General features: G+C 42.4%; 1 protein-coding gene across 12 annotated transcripts in view; it reads right to left on the bottom strand.

Annotated features, from left to right (window-relative positions):
* Window positions 1-1,301: 1,301 nt before the first annotated feature.
* ehbp1 (EH domain binding protein 1) overlaps window positions 1,302-13,234 on the bottom strand; it is a 169,450-nt gene continuing 157,517 nt past the window's right edge. For all 12 annotated transcript variants that reach the window (XM_044136431.1, XM_044136434.1, XM_044136430.1 and 9 more), the window contains 3 exons: window positions 12,574-12,647; window positions 2,661-2,775; window positions 1,302-2,345 (listed from right to left, as the gene is read on the bottom strand). In XM_044136431.1, the coding sequence (XP_043992366.1) occupies window positions 2,255-2,345; window positions 2,661-2,775; window positions 12,574-12,647 (280 nt within the window). In that variant the 3' untranslated portion in view covers window positions 1,302-2,254. The remainder of the gene's footprint in view (window positions 2,346-2,660; window positions 2,776-12,573; window positions 12,648-13,234) is intronic.

Genomic DNA, 13,234 nt, shown 5'->3' with positions numbered 1-13,234 from the left:
AAGCCTGGGATTAGAGCGGAGGAGAGGAGAGGAGAGGAGGAGGGGGTGGGGGGTTGAAAAGTTTTGTCCCTTCAGCCGGGAGGATTGGAAGAAGCTCGGATCTGCGGGGATGTTGTCGGTGCTTATTAAAACGATGATGCATAAACCTCAGAGAGGCTTGTTGCGGGAAGCTTCGGGTTCCCGTCGCACGGAGCTCCGGAGCTCCCGGCTCCCAGCGAGCTGCGGAGGCCGAGCGGCGCGCAGCACCTGTCGGGGGAAAACGCAGCGAAGGTCCCGCCGAAAGGAGACTGGATCCAGATGTTTTTATTTTTTTCCCCTGCAACTGGAGCATTAATAAATTCTCCATAACCAGTGAGTGGAGCCGCGGAGGTAAGTGAGAATCATTTCAGGCGTTTATTTATTTTCAAATTGTGAGCTTTGAGCGCAGCTTTAATGAGGCGAATTTCCAAAATGAACCAAAACGAGCTCAAAACTTCGACACAAAAGTTCAGTTTTCCGCCTCTATAATTACGTATATTTTAAAAAGTGTTTGAAAACCGAAACCAGTTAGAACAGAATAAATATACTTCAAAATGTGGAGTATTATTTTAACACCCTCACAGCCAGAGCGTAAAACACAGCGCCTCGGGGGACGCGCCGTGCGTAATGTGCGCGCAAAAAAAAAAAAAAAAGAAAAAAGGAAAAGAAAAAAGTCGGTCCCAAGCAGAGAAGAAACAGATCAGCAAATTAATCTGAAAGTATCAGAGAAGTCGAGGAGGACGTCTGCTGTCACAACCGATTTCACCGCTTTAATCGCGGATGGGAGGGCTGCCTGCGGGGACGGAGCGGAGGGTTAACCCGCTCATCCTGCAGCCGCGGCCCCGTTTTCCAGAGACACGTTTCACTGGTCGCCTCGGTTTGACATCAGGGAATAATACAGCTTAAAAACAACAACACAATGTCATCTTAAAAAGGTAAATATAAAAATATATAAAAGTTTTCTCGGTTCTCTCCAGGTTCGCTCAAATGTCTCAGACGCGTTCAGCAGCAAACCGGACAGAAAACAAAACAACACAAAACATCGTTTTAAAAATATCCTTCAGTGGAAACTGTTCAGTGAAATCCTAAACGCATATTTATAGGAAAACAGCAGGAGATCTGATGAAAGGAAGCTGATGAAGGCCACTTCATCAGCTGACAAATTGTGCATTTATTAAGTATCCAAAATAGACGAATAGTAGAGATAAAACATCTATAATGCCCACCTTAAAAAAAACTAAATCTGCTTTAGAGTGACACAAAACACGTCACACACCCTGCTGTGGAGTATGAAATCATCAGGACTTTATTACTGGAGACTTGGGTTATGACTGGAATAAATAATTAGATAAATGTTCACAGGTAAAGGACATGTGGAGCTCTAAGAGATACAAATGGAAGCAACATCGTTTTCTCTCCTCTTCCAAAAACAATAAATAGGAACCAAAATTATCTGAGCAAAGAAACAAACAAACAAACAAAAAAAACAACACATGAAACATGACAGAGTTCTCACTCAGAAGCAGCTTGTGGGACAAAACAATAAATAATAAACATATCTGTTGTTTCAGACTGTAGGATTGAAATGAGGACAGAAAGCAGAAAAATGAAGGAAATATACGACTGTTTTTCTAAACTATTTCTTTTGGTTTCAAGCCAAGACAATAATAATAATAATAATAATAATAATAATAATAATAATAATAATAATAATAATAATAATAATAATAATAATAATAATAAAACAGGAAAGATTTATGCAAGATTTATAAACAGTAATGCAGTTAAGATATTTTACAAGTATAAAGTGAAGCAACTAAATGTCAAGTAAGCTCAAAAAAGCACGTCTTGTTTCTTTTCTTCTTTAAAAAAACTTTATATCTGATGATGATGATGATGATGATGATGATGGGAAATATTCCCCTCATCAAACCCGGCTGTGCTGTACCACTGGTGTCCTCATTCTGCTCTGCGCTCTCCATCTTGAAAACATATTTATATTACATAACGGTACCGTTTTTGTTTTTGTTTTTTTTCCAAGAACCGGGAGTTAAAATGGAAACAAGAAAAGTGGAAACTGCGACTGGGTAGAAAGTTGGTGCAAAGTTTGAGTCTCTGCTTGTCAAAGTGGACTAAAAACCTCGTCAGGATTCTACGAGCTGCTAGGAAACAATAGGAAAAGTGAGGATATTCATGATGGTACATTTCTTTAATCGGCTACATTTTGTTGGTTTGATCACTGAAGGACACACTTCTCCTCTTTCTTGGCCATCTTGCCTTTGTTCTGCTCCAGCGTCCTCTCCAGGTGCTCGTCCTCCGCCTCGGCCCTGTGGACCACAAACATCAAAACGTCACGAGTCCTGAAGGAGCTGTGTGTGTGTGTGTGTGTGTGTGTGTTGGTGTGGTGGGGGGATGAAGTGGTGCCATGGTGGATTCGTGCCAGGGGCCACACTCTGACCTTTCACCCTTCCTGGCACCACGGATCTGGAAGAGATCCCACCCCCAAAGGTGGGGTCGGACCAACCAGAGTACCAATGGGGGAAAAAAAAAAAATAAAAACAGGCGCTGGAGGCTTTGAAAACCTCTGGTTGCTTTAAACCATTTCTATACAACGTTTCTTGACTGTTCTGTAAGTAACTCACTCTTTCTCCTGGGCGTCCAGGTCCCGGACCAGCGCGTCCCGTTTGTTGACCAGTATGACCAGTTCGTCCAGCAGCAGCTGCTCTCGTCTCTTCTGGGCTTCGGTTTTCTGCCAGTCTGCAAAAATCAGAGGAAGCTTCAGACTTTTGACACCTGAAGGAAGAAAACGTTACGTCACACTGAGTGGGAAAAACTGCATCTCTACAAAACCGACGTCTTTAAAGAGAGATTCCCAACTTCAGGAGTTTGAACGGTGAACCACGGGTCAAAGGTCGTCCGGTTGGACCGGGCTAAGGATCAGTTGAGACACACTCCGTTCTGAGCAAACGTCCTTGAGGCGTATTGTCACAGCGATGTGCAGCTTTGACGCGCATGGAGATACAAGGACTCCCACAGGACCATGCTGCCACTGTGAAGGCCCAGGTATTGATCAGAGAACTGAAAATGTTTGATCAGAAGGAAATATTGGAAACATTATCACGTTATGTAGTGATGATTTGGGTGAAAATTGAAAATAATTCATTTCCTGATCAGTTCCTTTAAATAAACAAGCAGGTGAGGCCCCCAAATCCCCCCTTGACTCTAGCCTCAGTTCTCTAGGGACTTTCCAGGAAGGGGCCCCACAGGGCCCAGGTGGGACCCTGATCCAAATCCCCTCAGCCTCCCCCAGGAGAGGGGCTGCCTACAGGGGAGCACCCACTTCCCCCTGGGGCTCAAATATCCGCCTCGGCTCTATGTTCAGCCGCCACCGGGGGCAGCGCTGCGCCCTCCCTCCACCCCAAAAACAGGAACATCATCACAACGTTTCGGTGCGATTTAAACAAATCCTCCACGTTTCTCCAACACACCCTGATCCGAAGTCGCCTCGGCTGAAGAGCGCCAACGTCAGAGTGTGCAGATTTATCTGGCTGCTTTGCAGCTTAAGGAGAGCAGGATCTCTTCAGCCCTCCACACACACACACACACACACACACACACACACACACACACACACACACACATCCCAGAGAGAATCCAAACACAGCTGAAGCACCGCACTGCTTCTGTAGGCTAACTTCTCTCTATCAATATTGATCCCAGAGGAATAGGAATGTTGTGAATTGTCAGTCCTAAAATACGTGAGCTTTATTAAAAATAAATACCCAGCCCCCGCCTCCCTCTTGTTGAGTCAAATTGCAGCAGTTAGACTGTGTGTATGTCTGTGTGTGTGTGTGTGAGTCCTGCTGGGCCCAGTGTGTTGGTCCTGAAAGGTTTGCTCTTTCCTGATTGGCCCTGCTCGTGCCTTTGAAGTCAGCTATAGAGCGAAACAAACACACTCCCGATATTTGGCTCTCAGTGTCTTCCGGCAAAATTACAAAAAGTGTTTTTGGTCTCGTTTCCACGTCAAATGTCTTTGTACGAGACAAAAGTAAGTCATAAATGACTTTTTTAGCAAGATACAGGAGCTTGTTTTCAGTCAATAATCCCTCAATGTTGATGAAAATGTTCTCGTTCCACTGACAGATTGTTTTGCTTACAACATGGGAAAATCTCTAATGATAAGTAAAATAATCTGCCAGTGGAACTGATGGTTTTTCATCAATATGAAGGAATTAACCCAAGCTCCTATTTTTTACTGAAAAGTTACTTATAAGTTAGTTTTATCTTATTTCACGAGTGCTAAAACATTTGCAGTAGAAAGTAGAGCAAAGGCCTTTATTAAATTTACACGGAGTCGTCAAACTCCTCAGAAATGTGTCTAAACTTGCTTCTGAGTGCTGTTAGTGTCTTGTCTTTTTTTTTTTTTTGTTGTTGACTGGTGGTAATTTAGGACGGAGAGAATGTGGGCTGATCTGGGACACGGCGAATCCGATGAGTCATCAGGTTTAGATAATTGTGCGACAGGAAGTCGTCACAACTCTCCCACGGCGTCCCCTCCCCCCCCGGATACGCCGGCCCACAGAAAGGGAAGGAAAAAATTCATCTGAAAACTTCCTTCCAAACCACAAAGGTTTTAAAATGTTCTCCTCCTTCAAAGCAGTGGTGAGCCAAAAAGCCAAACCCTGGTTGATTCTTGAAGGGGAAGAGCTAAAGAGGGCTGAGGGGCGTGGGGGGGTTGTCAATCACGTCCAGCAGAGCCCCGCCCCCCTCATTAGGAAGGTAAACAATAAAAAGAGCCGATGAGAGACGTGACCAGGCAACACCAGAGCGGGGCAGGCTGGGTAACCAGAGACAGAGGAACAAACAAAACACCCTGCAGCCCCCCGATATGCCCCGCCCCCTCCATCAGAGCGAGAGGGAGAGAGAGTTGGAGGTAGAGGGAGGTTCAGGACTCAGGAGGTGTTCAGATGAACCTCACAGAGCGCGCCAGCGGTTACCATGTGAGCCTCAGCATTACACACAAGAATGCGTTGGTTCAAATCCGTACAAAACCCTCAGCCCCCCCACCCTCCCCCACGGCTCTCACCGCCCCTAAATTTATTCAAGAGCGCAAACTGGTCCGAAGCCCGGCGAGACTGTCCGGCATGCAGCTGCCCGCCTCGCTCTCCTGCCCAAACCAAACGCGACGACAAAACGTCAAAGCAGTGGGAGCCGAGATCTCCTGAGAGTCTTTTTTTTTTTCACGAGCCACAAGCGCTGAAATATCAGCGGATTCCCCGTCGTCCCTCATCCCGCTCCATCCTGGTTCTGGACAAAAAAAAGAAAAAAAAGAAAAGCCCTGCAAGGCTGGGCCTGGGTGAAGGCCGAGTGGGAGTCAGGAGACAAAAAGTGTCAGTGAAGTAAAAGAGAGACGACAGGCAAAGGAAAACGTCTGGTAGATGAAAACAGATCCTTCCGCTGCATCGCATGCAAAACATAACAGAGAGGAAATCTAATGTTTGTTGATAGAATCTCTTCAGGAGTTCAAGTTTAGAAAAATCAAACTGGGCCTGAAAAGTTCTGCAGTGTCACACAAAACCACCACTTCTTCCCATGAGCGATTCGGTTTGGAAAATGCAACAAAGACTCGTAACATTTAAAATGGTGTTGAAAACAAAGTGGCAACAACATCATTAGAAAGACGAAACGTTTTACCAAGTTATTCTAAAGAACACAAACTGCTTTGATCCAGAGACAATGATTGGAAATCAATGATACAGAAAATAGAATTAAATATGTAAAATGTGCTTTTTGTTGAGCCTTCACAGACACAATCTTTGACAGAAAAAAAAATGTTTAGCATTTTTAAAGTAAACTTTACTGATGCAGGCACAAGCGAGTGTTTGAGAAAATAAAGTTTCCACCAACGTTGCAGCTAGTTGCAGAAAACTTATTAGGAAACAAAAGGAAGCATCAATAAGAATCATGAATAGAAAGATTTTCCAACTTATAGATGTGAATCTGATTAGGTTTAAGATCCCAGAACTTTTTTTTATTATCCAGGACAAATCCAGAGAGCGTTGTCATCCAGATGTAAGATCAGAGTAAACCTGGGCTGGTGTGATACCACAGTGTTACGGTATTTACAAAATACATTTACTAAACTGCTCAGCAGTGACTTATTTTGCTCAAAACTGAAAAGAAGCAATTGTCTACAGAATGACAAGCACCCTTTTTATTAATGTGTAGTCCACAGCAACAGGTGGGGAAGGTGCCATGCTGCGCTATACTAACAGAGTCTTCACTGATTTTAGGAATCTATACTTTAAAACAGAGCTGTAGAAACAATGTGAAGGAAAGTGGTTTGAAAACCTTACTATAACTTGACGCCAGCTACAGTTTGTTTTCTCTTGTAAAGAAAGAATCTGATCTGTATATCTAAAAAACATTTTAAAACAGGCGTGAAGCTGGACGACCTGCAGGATTTTAACTCCTGTTCAGAACATTCACTGCTGGAAGATGTAAATGATTTCAATCATATCTAATTTTAATGTTACATTAACTAATAACAGGCCGCCTGTGATTCCCCATAAAGACGTTTGTTGTCATCGGTTTCAGTCGACTCGGCGCTGAAAGAGTCGGCGACATCATCAAAAGTCGCCCATGTGATCGGATTGCATAGTGCACCTAATCAATCAGGGTCTGAAGCACACCGCCCCGATGTGTTACAAAGCCCAAATAGATTTACAAATGACGTGGGGCGTGTGTGTGTGTGGAGAGGGATAAGCTCCTGCATAGGATTACATATTGATTTTAAACATATAAAAAAAGGCTTATCATATCAAACCGTAACAGGAAAAACTCAGGGACCCAGCTATGCATAAATCCCTTTTATACAGCAAGAGGGTGTCCACTTTAAAACACACACACACAGTCCTTTACAGCGAGCCAAGACACCGCTTTGTGTGTGTGTGTGTATCCAAACATAGGTGTGAGTCGGTAAGCAGATAAAGAGGGCATGGTGGATCAATTTTGCAGCAGGAAGATGAGAGTGTGGCATACAGATGGCGTTTCCCCGCCTGGCATCACCCCAAGATGGTGCAAAGAGGTGGTTATCACTGAGCATGCTCAGAATGACATCAGCAGCAGGCTGGAGATCTTCGCTTGCCCCGATGTCTCACTGCCAGTGACGTCGGACCACTTTTTTCAGTAAGGAGTAATCCAACGCGTTGCTATTTCAAACCCAGTAGTCAGACTACAGTTACTTATAGAAATCACTTTGCGTTACTGTGCGTTGTTGTCTTCGTTTGGAGTTTAATTGTATTTCCTCTACGCGTCTTGGGGAGTGATCACCGTTTTCATGCGACAGTATCAGCAGCGACAGAAATGTAAACAATGGAGGGAGGCGGGGGATGAGCATTTTGTTGGTGGGAAAACAGGAACTATTTAGAGTTTCTGTCGCCAAGTCCAAATATTATAAGCGGCTTTGTTTTTTTTTTGTTTTTTAAGTCGTTCGCAAATTTAATGACTGGCGGGTTGCGCCTTTTTGGGCTTGTTTTTGAACATGAAGTTACTCATTTGGCCTTGGAAATATGCAGAGACTCAATAAATCTCAGAATTTGTCCGTCATTAAGAGTCTAAAACTAGTCCGAGTCTGACTAGTTTTAGTCAGCCCTCCCGTTCATCATTTCCCAGATGATCCGTCCCGCTGTGTCTTTGTTAATGCCAAGTTAACATATTACGAATTACGTCGAGCTATCCAGAAAATTGTAAACATTGAGACTAATACGAAGAGCCCAGTAAACGTGAAAACAGCCACGAATGAACGTTTCCATAAAGTTGTGCAACTACACACCATTATAATAATTAATATTAAGACAAGTGTCACAAATCTGTGGAGCCATCTGAGCTGTGGAGCTGCAGGAGGAGCTCTGTGCGCTGTGACACCAAACGCAGGGCCGTAACACAGAACCTGGAGGGGCTTTAAAAACCTTCTTAGAGTTTTCCGGACAACAGTGGACCACACAAAAACACGCACACATTACTAATGTTTTTTTTTGTGCTTTTGTAACCATTAAAAAAATCTCCTCTTCAGTTCAACCTTATCAGTGGAGACACATTGTTGATGTTACCATTATAAAATAACTTACAATTAAGTAAAGATCAGTGTGATTTTCACAGGAGGCGAAGCGTTGTTGTTAGCAGCTGTTGAAAGTAACTAAAAAAGTTACTTTTAATGTAACTTAGTTACTTTCCAAATCAAGGAGTCAGTAGTATAACTAAGTTACTTTTTCAAAGAGTAACCAGTAATTCGATTAAAGTTACTTTTTTAAAGTAACTATGCCAACACTGCTCACTACGCAGCAGTTTCTCTCTGAATGTCGAAGAGTTTCACAGCTGATCTGCAGTTTGATCACAGCTGCGGTCCCAGCCTGTTTGGCGCCCTGGGCGAACCGTCTTTCTAGTGTGCTAGCTAGCCTTAGCATAGAGAAAAAGCAACTGAAATCCTGTTTTTATTATGGAACATAAATTGGGCCTAAAAGAAACAGAAAACTGGATGCCATTTCTAGTTTTCTGTTAGTACCGCAAATGTGTAAAATTAATGTTAAGTATTGGATCTAGATAAATAACATCTATTACAAATATGCCATATATTTGTAATAGATGTTATTTATATATATATATATATGTATATATACATATATATATATGATCACCTTTTTCTTTTTTGAATCGTGAGAATTTTTGGCTCGACAATTTTGCCCCCCAGGACAAAACGTTTGTCCTCACCTCTCTGCTCTGACAGTAAGACGGTTTTGTATCACTGGCATTTAAAACAGAATCGAATTTTACTTCTGCTAAATCAAGTGGTAGAGAAAACCTCCTGATCTAAAACCAAAATGTTTATCTTTTCAGAGGTTTTACTCCTTGTTTGCAGTGTCCCCACTCTTTGAGCTCCTCTGCAGTTTGCGTTTGCAGTCGCAGCATCCGGTGTGACAGATGGAGGAGTGTTTGACTGACTGCAGGCATATATTTTTCCCAGCAGGGTGTGTGAGTGTCAGGGCAGGTGGATCACAGATGTGTTTTTCTCTCACCTTCTCTCATCTCTGTCTGTCTGTGTCATTGACTGGCCAACCAAATCAGCAATTACTCGCACTCCCGACCACTGCTCAATAGACCCGTCCGAGCACCAAATAAAAACTACACACCTGTGTGCTCCCATACACACACACTCAGAGGTGGACACAAACACACGGCCGCTGACAGATCGTGGCACGTCGGCAGCCTTCCTGCCAGCAGCTCAGGACTATCTATGTCTGCTGTAGAAAAGGAAGAGCCGCTGAATGTTAAGTGCTTCCCTTAGGGAGGAAAATAAGGCCGGCTGATAAGTTAGTCGGCTGCAAATCCAACATGTCCACATGAAGGCGGCGAGGATGGCAGTGACACGACACACAGCACCTCTTCACACGCACACACACACGCTGCTCCCACACTACACACACACGCAAATGTGGGCACATCAGACAAACCTGATATATAAAGAGTCGTCCACTCAGGGCCTCGCTCGTTTAGCGAGACAAAACACCTGGAAACTGAGTGCAGGCGTAAAACACTGAACATCCACATGTTTACCGTAATAACTGGAACATCGACCAACATATTTAATTTGTATTGATTTTAACGATGGCACTTGACTAAATGTAACATCTGTAACTGGTTTGCACTGTATGACATGTTTGATGTTTTGTACGTTTTCATGATGTAAAGCACTTTGAACTGCCTCGGTGCTGAAATGTGCTGCACAAATAAACTTCATTGATTGATTGATTGTTTGATTGATTAAAGGGGGACCAGATAAGACCAGACAAAAATAAATCTGTGTAATTAGAAAAGTGAACATAAGGCTGGAAATGAATCAATAACAACATATATTGCGATAGAAACATCTGAAATAATATTTGATCATTCATTAAACTTTGATCCAAAACCGCACAGCATTCTGGGGGATGTAGGCAAATTGAAAGGTTTTAGCTGCTCAACTTCTCACGACCAGTTAAGCAACATCAACTAACTCAGTCACTCTTTGGTTACCTAGCAACGACCTGCCGAGTAACTGGCACAGCAGCAGTTTCAGGTTTGGCCGCCTTGCCTCGTAAAAATAAAATTAACAGTGTGGAGAGGAGAAGACTGGATAAAACAGGAAAGGTCATGTCACCAGTTTAGAAGTATTTCAGATATTTAAAACAAAACAAATCAATTATCGATAGCGACTGATATGAAAAACTTATACAACATATCAGTCGGCAATCGTGATTTGTTTTATAGCGGTAATAGAACATTAAATGGGGTATGTTTGTTCAGAAAAGTCTGTTGAAGGAGGAAGTTTACTGAGAAAAATGTGGAATATTAAGAGAAAATACGTTTTTAGTAAAAGTTGCATGTTTATAGTCGAGTAAAAAATTCATATGAGCTGAAAGTTGTAAAGACCGAATGGTTGAAATAGAACAAAATAAACAGAGTTTGGACCAAAGAGGTGGGTGGATCTTTTCCAGCGTTCACACCAATAAGAAGCAGATAAAGGATGCAGCGGACATGGATGTAAAGTGGTGCAGTTTGGTTACGCATGCGCGCCCCTCTTCCTCCTCCTCCTCCTTTTCATCAACCCTCTCCCTCCCCACAGCAGCCTGGACCGCCTTTCTTGCTAATTACAATTGATTTATTATGGAGCAGGTAGCTTATCAGGTGCCCGCTGAAATTACAATGGCTGTCCAAAGGCTGGGAGGGTTTGTGGAAAGAGGGTGGTGGTCAATGTCGAAAAGTAAAATCAATTAGCATTGATTGGCAAAAGGTTCATTTTCCCCACAGAGGATGCAGTCGAAGGGGATTAAACTTCCCTGGCCCTGCGACAACTTTGATGCGACACAATGGCTGCTTTCTCTCCGTTAGCGGTGCATTTAAACGGGCTTTTGGTATTAAAACCGCTGTTTGGCGCTGCACACACCCTTCTCTGGATGCAGCTGTGGCCAGATTTCAAATCAGGCCTCAGCTAGTCGGGTCTGGCTAGGAAACAGATAGCATTGATCAAGTATCACAGAGTGAAATCCCTCACATCTTAATCCTCATCAAGAAACAGATGCAGAATTTAAATAGTTCTGCTTCAGGCCCAAAACGAATGAAGGAAGGAAGGCTGAGCACGACTCGAAAAAAACAAAAGAGACCAACAATGAATGGGCGACCATGGAAGACATGGGCTGTTTAGCAGTACTAAGGTATCCACAAGTTTCAATCAGCTTAATGTTGATTTAATGCCAGAAACAAATAAAAGTGCAAGTAAAAAACAAAAATACTGCAAAAGAAATTCAAAAAATTTGTTGTCACTTATTCCAGAAAGTGAAACTCACCTACAATATAGATTTATTAACCACAGAGAGCAACAATTCAAGCCTTTATTCCTTGTAATTTTGTTGACTTACAGAAAGGGAAAACCCAAAATTGAGTGTCTCAGAAAACTGAAATATTACATAAAATCAATTTTTAAAAAACTATATTTCAAAATGGAGATGTCAGGCTTCTGAAAAAGAAGTCCAGATTGCTTTCACAGCTGCCTTCAGGTCTGGTGTCTCCCATCTTTGTTTTCTTAGTAACTTCTATGGGGTTAAAGGTCATGGGAGTTTGCTGGCCAATCAAGCACAGTACCACCATGGTTATTAAATCCTCTCTTGGTATAATTTGCAGTGTGGACCAGTACCAAGTCCTGCTGGGAAATGAAATCAGATGAATGTGTGGCACCATATTTAACTTTATCACAACATTCTATGTTTCTGAGATGCTGAATGTTGGGTTTTAATTAGTTATAAGACATAATTATCAAAATTACAAGAAGGCTTGTTGTTGACATGTCATCTTAGTAAAACTACTTTCAATATTGGTCAGAAATATAAGGAGGAAGGAGTTACTATGCGAGAGAAACCTGAGGTTTTACACTTAACTTTTTGTGAAGAATGAAATTCCCTTGTCTGAGAGAATTTGCTTTGTTTTCTAACATTTCTCAGTTCTTGTGCATTCTGTACTGGTCTTAACACAGCAGCACCCTTCCCCACCTGTTGCTGAGGCCTTTTGGTCAGGAGGCTAAAAGAAAGTAGGATCTCTGCTAGGCAACTGTGCCATAGCAAAGGGTCTGATTAAGAACCCAGCTTGTTAAAATTAGCAAGTAATTAGCAAGTTCAAAAATGTTCAAAGCAATAAGCACTGGATAAAAAAAAACTACATTTAGCTCTGGCATTTATTCCATATCTGTCTTTGTAATAAAATCTAAATATCAAATGTTAATGCCTCATTACTAAAACAGTAGGAATTTATATTATTTAGGCAGTGGTAGGAGTAATTATTCCTCTTTTGTTTTAAACAAAAGCAATTTAGATCATGTTTTCATTATACTATTAAAACTGTGGCATTTTAGCATAATAATAATAATAAAGGCTAATTTGGTTAACTTCATTGTTTCCCGTATAAAAGCGGCAAAATAAAACCTGAAATTTAAACTGGGAGATAAAACCCAGCTGAAGTGAGTCTTACCCTCAATGGCCAGCATGGCTCTCAGCTCCCTGTTGAGCAGCTCGAACCGTCTCTCCAGATCGTGCTCTTTCTCCCTGCAGCAAGTTAGAGCAAAAACACACACACACACACATAGTTCATCAATATGTTAATGACTAAATCATTAAGTACTTAAAGAAACCTGCAATAAACATTGATTTGGCCACTCGCCCGAACCTTCTCCTGCCTCGCAATAATCTACTGCACATAACTGATACTGGTGGCGCTCTCACACAGCCCTGGGTCAAAGTGTTTGCGAAGAAGAGACTAGGAATTAAAGGGAAGCGTGGCGACAGGTACATGTTTTAGTGTGGGGTTCGTGTGTGTGTGTGTGTGTCTCAAATTGAATTCTTCCCTCTTTCAGCCATATTAAAAAATGAGCTAATTCAGCCCCTAATAGAATTTGTCCTTCACAGCCGCCTTTTCTCCTTGGCCCCATAAAGAGAGAACAGAAAGGGCTAATAATCAGCCCTTCTGTCAATTGGCCACTTTAAAAGCCTCTCCTTTCCCACGATATAATGTGATTATGAATACTTCAATCTCCCAGCCACTCACGCTCTTTGAAATTCTGCAAATGGAGAAAAAGCCAATGTGTGTGTGGCTGCGTAAATGTGTGCGCGCGCACGTCTCCACCTGTCGCAGC

This window comes from Gambusia affinis, linkage group LG13 (genome assembly GCF_019740435.1).
Source record: "Gambusia affinis linkage group LG13, SWU_Gaff_1.0, whole genome shotgun sequence".
Classification (NCBI taxonomy): Eukaryota; Metazoa; Chordata; class Actinopteri; order Cyprinodontiformes; family Poeciliidae; genus Gambusia; species Gambusia affinis.
The sequence above is the reverse complement of the archived record's forward strand: the minus strand, read 5'-3'. Positions and strand labels throughout refer to the sequence as shown.